This window comes from Triticum urartu, chromosome 2A, assembly GCF_056163025.1.
Source record: "Triticum urartu cultivar PI428250 chromosome 2A, HENAU_Tu73, whole genome shotgun sequence".
In the NCBI taxonomy this organism is placed as follows: Eukaryota; Viridiplantae; Streptophyta; class Magnoliopsida; order Poales; family Poaceae; genus Triticum; species Triticum urartu.
This window is the reverse complement of record NC_141874.1, coordinates 461,547,628-461,556,706: the sequence shown is the minus strand read 5'-3', so window position 1 is coordinate 461,556,706 and position 9,079 is coordinate 461,547,628. Positions and strand designations below refer to the sequence as shown.

The following is a 9,079-nucleotide window of genomic DNA, read 5'->3' as shown; positions in this document are numbered from 1 at the left end:
ATCTGATCTAGGTGAGGGAGGACCAACGGGTCCTCGGATATCTACTCTGAAACCTCTCCAAGGAGGTGCTCGTCACGGTGACCGCGATCACCACAGCGTGTGAACTCTGGGTGGCGCTGGCGAGCATGTTCTAGTGGCAGTCACTCAGCCGTGTCAACAACACTCGCACAACGCTGATTAACGCACAGAAGGGAAATCAATTGGTGGCCTCCTTCTTCGCCGCCATGAGGGGTCTCGCCGATGAACTCACTGCGGCGGGAAAACCTATCCAAGACGACGAGCTGATATCCTACATCATACATGGGCTGGACCAAGATTACCAGCCCCTCGTTTCTGCTCTGGACGCCCGCGTCACCCCGGTAACCCTTGATGAACTCTTTTACATGCTCAGTAACTTTGATCAGCGCATGGAGCAGTACCACGGCTCTGGTGGTGGTTTCAAGTCGTCGGCCAACTCTGCCTCCCGAGGCCGCAGTGGAGGTCCTCGCTCACATGGCCCTTCCCGTGGCAAGGGGAGGTTTGGATCCGGCGGCGGTGGCTACTCCAACAACTCTGGTCACTCCAACAACTCTCGCGGTGATGGACGCTCCGGCAACTCCAAAGGACGTCATGATGGCGGCTCCAACAGATCCCGTCCGGACTTGCCTCGCTGCCAAATTTGTGGCAAGCCTGGCCATACGGCAAAGGACTATTGGTACCGCTATGAAGAAGATGACGGTGACTCCTCGCAAGATGAATAAAAAGTTGTCGCGGCGGCTGATGGCTCCTATGGAATTGACACAAACTGGTATGTTGACAGTGGTGCTACCAACCACATCACCTACGAACTCGAGAAGGTCACCATGAAGGAGAAATATCGTGGCAAGGATCAGATTCACATGGCCAGTGGTGAAGGTATGGGCATACGTCACATTGGCCATTCAATTTTTAATACCCCTAGTCATAAAATTCATCTCAAAAGAATCTTGCATGTTCCTAGTGCTCATAAAAATCTTCTCTCCGTTCATAGAATTGCCATTGACAATCATGTTTTTCTCGAGTTTCATCCTTATTTCTTTTTGATCAAGGATCAGGCAACAAAGAAAGTTCTCTATCGAGGTAGATGTGTTCGAGGGCTCTACTCGTTAATTCCGAAGTTTAGAAGATTCAATAAACAAGCTTGTGGTGCTATCAAGCTTTCATCCACACGATGGCACGATCGTTTAGGACATGCCTCTTTTTCTTTGGTTGAAAAGTTACTTAGGAAAAATAAGCTCCCGTTTGTTGGTGAGCGCAATATTGAAACTATTTGTGATTCATGTCAGTGTGCTAAAAGTCATCAATTATTGTATCCCATATCTACTAGTGTCTCCACCAAACCTTTGCGATTGATCTTTTCTAATGTGTGGGGGCCTGCTCCCTCCTCTGTTGGTAGACACACATACTATGTGAGTTTCATCTATGACTATAGCAAATTTTCATGGATCTATCTTCTCAAAAAAAGATTCGATGTGTTTCAAGTTTTTCAAAACTTTCAAGCACTCGTTGAAAGAAAGTTTTACAGCAAGATTATTGCTGTCCAATCCGATTAGGGAGGGGAATACGAGAAACTTAATTCCTTCTTCCAAAACATAGGCATATCTCACCATGTATCATGCCCACACGCTCAGCAACCAAACTGGTCAGCCAAACGCAAGCATAGGCACATTGTCGAGGTTGGCTTGGCCCTCCTAGTAGGAGCCTCCATGCCTCTCAAATTTTGGGACGAGACTTTTCTTACAGCCGTCCACATTATCAACATGTTACCTAGCCATGTCATCAACAATGAAACACCTATGGAACGTCTCCTACACACAAAACCTGACTACACCTCTCTCCGTGTCTTTGGTTGTGCGTGTTGGCCAAATCTCCGGCCTTATAACAATCACAATCTCATGTTCAGATCAAAACAGTGTGCTTTCCTTGGATATAGCACCCAACACAAAGGTGTCAGGTGCCTTGACATCTCCACCGGTAGGGTCTACATCTCACGCAATATTGTTTTTGATGAGACCAAATTCCCCTTTGCGGATCTTCATCCTAACGCCGGTGCACTACTCCGCAAGGAAATCTTGCTTCTTCCATCTCATCTCTCCGGCTATGATCAAGGGGGTATTACTAATTGTGATGATCATATGTTGACTAACCCTACTAATAGTCTCCATGAGCCTTGTGACGATGCAGAAAATAGCGGTGCAAAAATCGCAGAAAATAATGAAGAAAATGGAGCAGCAGGCCCTTATTTCATGTGTCCAGGCCCGGAGGACATATCTTCCTCGGGATCGGCTCAGGTGCTGCAGCCGCGCAGCAGATCTCCCTCGAGATCCGTGCCTGACAGCGAATCTGCCACGCCAGCCACGATAGGCGTAGGTGGGCGCACGGACGCGACACCCCCAGGTGGGCGCACGGGCGAGTCCGCGCCAGCCACGCGGCAGAGTCCTGCGGACCGCATCGCCTCTCCTCCCGTGCATGAATCCACGCCCGACAGGCGGCAGGCCGGTGTTGGCTCGGGCCGGGTCCAGCCAAGCGCCCAACTGCGCGTGTACACGTGGCACGCCACGACTCGCCAGGCGGATGCGGAGGAAGAATCTGTCAACTCGGTGTCCAGGTGGCAATCATTGGGCCATGATGATGCCCTCGGGCCTAGATCTTCTATGGCAAAATCGTCGCTTGCACCACGGTCAACGACCACAGAAGATCCGACACCAACATCACCTGCCGACGCCGCGGGTTCTCGAGCCCTACACGGATCCTCCTCGGGATCAGGAGAGAATCAACCAAATCCAGACTTGGGAATCTCTGTGCCGGAGCTCTCTGCAAAAGTTCCTGTTGCTACTCTGCGTCGAACACGACTACAACAAGGGGTAATTAAACCTGTTGATTATAAACATGTTACAAAATATGGGGTGGTATGTGTTGGAAATATGCCCTAGAGGCAATAATAAATTAGTTATTATTATATTTCCTTGTTCATGATAATCGTTTATTATCCATGCTAGAATTGTATTGATGTGAAACTCAGATACATGTGTGGATACATAGACAACACCATGTCCCTAGTAAGCCTCTAGTTGACTAGCTCGTTGATCAATAGATGGTTACGGTTTCCTGACCATGGACATTGGATGTCGTTGATAATGGGATCACATCATTAGGAGAATGATGTGATGGACAAGACCCAATCCTAAGCCTAGCACAAGATCATGTAGTTCGTATGCTAAAGCTTTTCTAATGTCAAGTATCATTTCCTTAGACCATGAGATTGTGCAACTCCCGGATACCGTAGGAGTGCTTTGGGTGTGCCAAACGTCACAACGTAAATGGGTGGCTATAAAGGTACACTACAGGTATCTCCGAAAGTGTCTGTTGGGTTGGGACGAATCAAGACTGGGATTTGTCACTCTGTGTAAACGGAGAGGTATCTCTGGGCCCACTCGGTAGGACATCATCATAATGTGCACAATGTGACCAAGGAGTTGATCACGGGATGATGTGTTACGGAACGAGTAAAGAGACTTGCCGGTAACAAGATTGAACAAGGTATCGGGATACCGACGATCGAATCTCAGGCAAGTATTGTACCGATAGACAAAGGGAATTGTATACGGGATTGATTAAGTCCTTGACATCGTGGTTCATCCGATGAGATCATCGTGGAACATGTGGGAGCCAACATGGGTATCCAGATCCCGCTGTTGGTTATTGACCGGAGAGTCATCTCGGTCATGTCTACATGTCTCCCGAACCCGTAGGGTCTACACACTTAAGGTTCGGTGACGCTAGGGTTATAGGGATATGTATATGCAGTAACCCGAATATTGTTCGGAGTCCCGGATGAGATCCCAGACGTCACGAGGAGTTCCGGAATGGTCCGGAGGTAAAGAATTATATATAGGAAGTCCTATTTCGGCCATCGGGACAAGTTTCGGGGTCATCGGTATTGTACCGGGACCACCGGAAGGGTCCCGGGGGTCCACCGGGTGGGGCCACCTATCCCGGAGGGCCCCATGGGCTGAAGTGGGAAGGGATCCAGCCCAAAGTGGGCTGGGGCGCCACTTCCCCCTAGGGCCCATGCGCCTAGGGTGGGGGAAACCCTAAAGGAAGAGTCCTATAAGGGGAAGGCACCTCCTAGGTGCTTTGGGGAGGAGGGATTCCTCCCTTGGCCGCCGCCCCCCCTAGGAGATTGCATCTCCTAGGGCCAGCGCCCCCCCCCCTTTGGACTCCCTATATATAGTGGGGGAAGGAGGGCCTCTCACCTACGCCATTGGTGCCTCCCTCTCCCTCTCCAACATCTCCTCCTACTCCATAGAGCTTGGCGAAGCCCTGCCGGAGTACTGCAGCTCCACCACCACCACGCCGTCGTGCTGCTGCTAGAGCCATCTTCCTCAACCTCTCCCTCTCTCCTTGCTGGATCAAGGCATGGGAGACGTCACCGGGCTGTACGTGTGTTGAACACGGAGGTGCCGTCCGTTCGGCACTAGGATCATCGGTGATTTGGATCACGACGAGTACGACTCCTTCAACCCCGTTCTCTTGAAGGCTTCCGCTTAGCGATCTACAAGGGTATGTAGATGCACTCTCCTTCCCTCATTGCTGGTTTCTCCATAGATAGATCTTGGTGACACGTAGGAAAATTTTGAATTTCTGCTACGTTCCCCAACAGTATGTTCTACAGGTGAACCAGGAGAACCCAATACTCTTGAAGAAGCTTTGGATGATGCACGTTGGAGAAAAGCAATGCATGATGAAATCATGGCACTTAAGAAAAACAGAACATGGCATTTGGTTCCTCCACAACGAGGTAAAAATCTTATTGACTGTAAGTGAGTCTTTAGGATAAAAAGGAACGCTGATGGGACCATTGACCGTTACAAAGCTAGACTTGTTGCAAAGGGCTTTAAACAATGGTATGATATTGACTATGAGGACACGTTTAGTCCAGTTGGAAAAGCTGCTACTATTTATCTTGTTTTGTCCATGGTTGTGTCCAAGGGATGGAGTCTACGTCAGCTAGATGTACAGAACGCGTTCCTCCATGGTGTTCTGGAAGAAGAGGTTTACATGAAACAACCACCTGGGTTTGTAAATGCACGTGCACCACTTCATGTGTGGAAGCTTGACAAGGCATTGTATGGACTGAAGCAGGCTCCAAGAGCATGGTATTCTCGCCTCGGTAAAAAGATGCAAGCACTTGGTTTTGTTCCTTCAAAGTCCGACACTTCGTTGTTTATTTATAACAAGTCAAGCATAGCCATATTTGTTCTCATACATGTTGATGATATAATTGTGACAAGCTCATTTGATGAAGCAATGACAGCATTGTTGAAGGATTTGAGTGCAGAATTTGCTCTCAAGGATCTAGGAGATCTACATTATTTTCTTGGTATTGAGGTCAAGCAACACAAGGATGGTCTTCACCTCTCTCAAGAAAAATATGCAACAGACTTAGTGAAAAAGGTTGGTTTACAAAGTTGTAAGCCTGCACCTACTCCTTTATCTAGCACAGAAAAATTGTCTCTTACTGAAGGAGAGCTTCTGAGTTCAGAAAATAGTACAAAATACAGAAGCCTGATAGGTGCACTTCAATACTTAACATTGACCAGACCAGACATTTTCTTTGCTGTCAACAAAGTATGTCAGTTCCTCCATGCACCTACCATTGGTCATATGACTGCTGCAAAACGTATAGTAAGATATGTGAAAAATACGTTGAACATTGGCCTAAATTTCAACACGTCATCCTCCACACTTATCAGTGCCTTCTCTGACTCAGACTGGGTTGGGTGTCTAGATGACAGCCGCTCAAATGGTGGCTTTGCAGTATTCTTTAGACCAAATTTGATATCTTGGAGTGCAAGGAAGCAAGCCACGGTTTCAAGATCCAGTACAGAGGCAGAGTACAAAGCTTTGGCAAATGCAACAGTAGAGATCATATGGGTGCAGTCAATTTTAAAGAAACTAGGTATGAAAAGCATTAAAGCTCCATGTTTATGGTGTGATAATCTTGGTGCTACCTATTTATCAGCAAATCCAGTCTTTCATGCTAGAACTAAACACATTGAGGTAGATTTTCACTTTGTTCAAGAAAGAGTTGCAAATAAACTTTTGGATATTCAGTTTATTCACTCTCAAGATCAAGTTGCGGATGGTTTCACTAAAGCTCTGCCCACAAGAAATTTTGAAGACTTCAAACATAATCTCAACTTGATGAAGTTGTGATTAAGGAAGGGTGTTAAACATGTCATGACTTCATACCCGCAGTTGTGTGTACGGCAAGAGGAGATTCTTGTAACCGAAAGGAGGAGGAGTTAGGCAAGATACTTATATAGTTTTTATTTTCTTTTATCTCTTGTATTCTTCTCTTCCAAGATGTATTTCTCAACAACCTGTACGCGTATTTGGGCTTGCAACTCATCTATATAACACGAAGCACGTCGGCAAGACGTTTACCATAAATCACAGTCTCGTGTCCTACTCTATCTTGCCTGCGAGCGGACCAACACCAGCCAGCCGCCCAACACGAGCACGGCGGAGTCGGAGGATGCTGCGAGTCCCGGGACCCTGAGTCGGCGGCGGTTGTTCCTCTTCCGACTTTTGTGTACTGTAGCAAACAGGGTGCGCTGGCCCGGTGTGCCAGGGGCCTGTGTCACCCGACTGTACTGACGTTTACTTCACCTGTATTGCTGTATCGACAGGCTTTGGCTTCTGCCCCTCTCTTCCATCCCGTTCTCCTCCCAAATTCCAGCAATGGTAAGAATGCACCACAACTAAATCTCGGTCCTGCTAACCTTCTGCATCTCTCCATGCAAGATTAACCGTGCCTTCTTCAACCCCAAACCAGAGAAGCCTTTGCCCTGGGGGGTCCTCGACGCCCTGGTATTTTTGATTTATCTACCACACTGCGTCTGATTTCTGCGTGTTGGTTTGATCTCCAGGCAGAGCCGATTCCAGCGGATTCCAGCATCATGGTCACGCCTCCAGTCTATCGGAGACGCAATCCCTCCGAGGAATCACGCGGCATCTCAAGTAATCTTATCCCCGTCATGTCCACCTTCAAGTGTTCCTTGACACAATCAGCACGAATGGCTTACTCTAGCGGTGCATGCAGATGCAGGCGGCAAGGATCATGGAGTGGCCAGCTCTACAGGGGAGACTAGCCAGGCCGCCATTTCTGCAGGCCCACCAGATAAGCTTGACCCGGAGTCGGCAAAGGCGTGCCTCGAGGTGGAGAAGACGCACCCCAGGATCCTCCCTCTTCTTGGGAAAGCATACTTCGCATGCGTCGTATGCAAGTCGCATGTTCAGCAACCATTTCAAGTGGTAAAATGATGCTACCATCACAGCTCGATTTCGACACAGATCTTATTCAGTAGCTAGCTTACTGTACAGAAAGGAATGACTTCATTCTGAACTTAAAACAGTTCTATATCTGTCACTGCAATTTAGTCGGGTTCGGGATATGTCATTGAAGTTTCCTTGTTCACTTCTGGTTCCAGATTTGTAATTTCACTATAAGTTGACTACTGAAAATGGGCAAAAGGCAATGGAATACCCCTCTTTTACTCCTTAACAGATTCAGTGGGATCCTTCTCAGTAGTAAATCATTGCTGTCAATTAACATATATTATAAATCGGAACCAGTCAAATGTTTAGTGTAGATATCCGAAGTTCTTAACCAGTAAATTTCAATGAAGATTTTTCTTTTTCTTTTTTGAAGTTACAAAAGGTCATGTGAGTGACACACTTGTTCTGCAAATGGAGGAAATTTGGGGCGTTTCATATAAAGGCACAAAACAATGCATGCAGAATTGCAGATGGACAAGCTAAAATATAGATGAACTTTGTGACTTCAGTGGCTCCAATGTTTCTCCCAGTACCTGAATTTACAGCTGAGGTAGTGCATATTTTTCCTTGCATTTCCTCATGTTGGTCTATCGTTCTGGCCTGTTGGTGTGTTCAGGTGGTTCCAAGGTCGATGGTGCCGTTCCTCCCATCGAAGCCGACGCCGGCGACCCTGACATGGCAGGGTCGGTCCTGGGAGATGCGCTTCACAGGGGGACGGCACATCCAGCGGTTGGAGGCAGGGTGGCGGGGTTTCGCGCTGGACAACGCGCTGAGGCTCGGCGATGGCTGCGTGTTCGAGCTGGTGGGGTGCGATGGCGAGGGCATCGTGTTCAGGGTGCAGGTGCTGCGCGCCGAGATCCCGGCGAGTATCCGGGAGAGGGCGGGCGGGTACACCCCGTCCAGCGCCATCGTGCTAGACTAGCGGAGAAACCGTGGCGTATGTCACCTGCGTGGCTACGTGGACATGCCATATGTCATTCGAATTTGAACTGAACTCGAATCGAGAAATGTAACAAAACTAGTGAGTTGAGGTGTGTTTTCGATGGATTTTGTGTGATTCAATCGGTATTGGCCTTTGATGGATCTCCGTGGAGCGTCTTTGTTCGTGTCAATAGATCGGATTGTTCTGATCTATGATTCGTTTTATCGATGATGATTGTTATTCTAGTACGCTGGTTCTGTACGGTCTTAACAAACAAGACCAGCATGATGTCTTTTTGACTATCTACTATAATAAATTTTATACGGCTTTTGGTGACTAATTTATCTTCTGTTTCTTTATCGCATCAATGTAAGACATCGACGGTGCTTTGGTGAGCCGCGACCCGGCGGGCGTTGCGGTGGTGCGGCGTGGCGTCGGTCATTGCGGTGTACGGTGGCTGGGCAGGCAACAATTGCGGCTGTGGTGGCGTGGTGATGTGGCATGGGTTGAAAACTTTTGCAGAGTTGTAACCGTCCATCTATTTGAGGAGAAGTGTTTTTTTTTGGAGAGTTCCAATTTTTTGGGGAAAATTTGGAGACTGCTAGAGCAATTTATTGTCTCAACTCTTTCTATACGTGCATTTCTTTGGAATAGGTAGACTGCTGGATGGAGATGCTCTTAGGCCAGATGAAAAGACTACAACACAAACATATAAAGAAAACAAGCTTATGCAAGCTCTGTCTTGCGATGGACGAGGACCTGATGCATGCTTTAGTGCATTGTTCTCATACAAAA

The 9,079-nt window shown here is 47.8% G+C and overlaps 1 protein-coding gene across 1 annotated transcript; it reads left to right on the top strand.

The window, feature by feature from the left end:
- The first annotated feature begins 224 nt into the window (after positions 1-224).
- LOC147985470 (uncharacterized) lies at positions 225-8,529 on the top strand. Its single transcript, XM_087541590.1, has 9 exons — positions 225-694; positions 800-894; positions 2,203-2,882; positions 5,011-5,955; positions 6,481-6,593; positions 6,714-6,768; positions 6,954-7,044; positions 7,127-7,338; positions 7,979-8,529. The coding sequence occupies exons 1-9, from the start codon at positions 225-227 to the stop codon at positions 8,282-8,284; spliced, it is 2,967 nt and encodes a 988-aa protein (XP_087397716.1). The 3' UTR covers positions 8,285-8,529.
- The last annotated feature ends 550 nt before the right edge of the window (positions 8,530-9,079 follow it).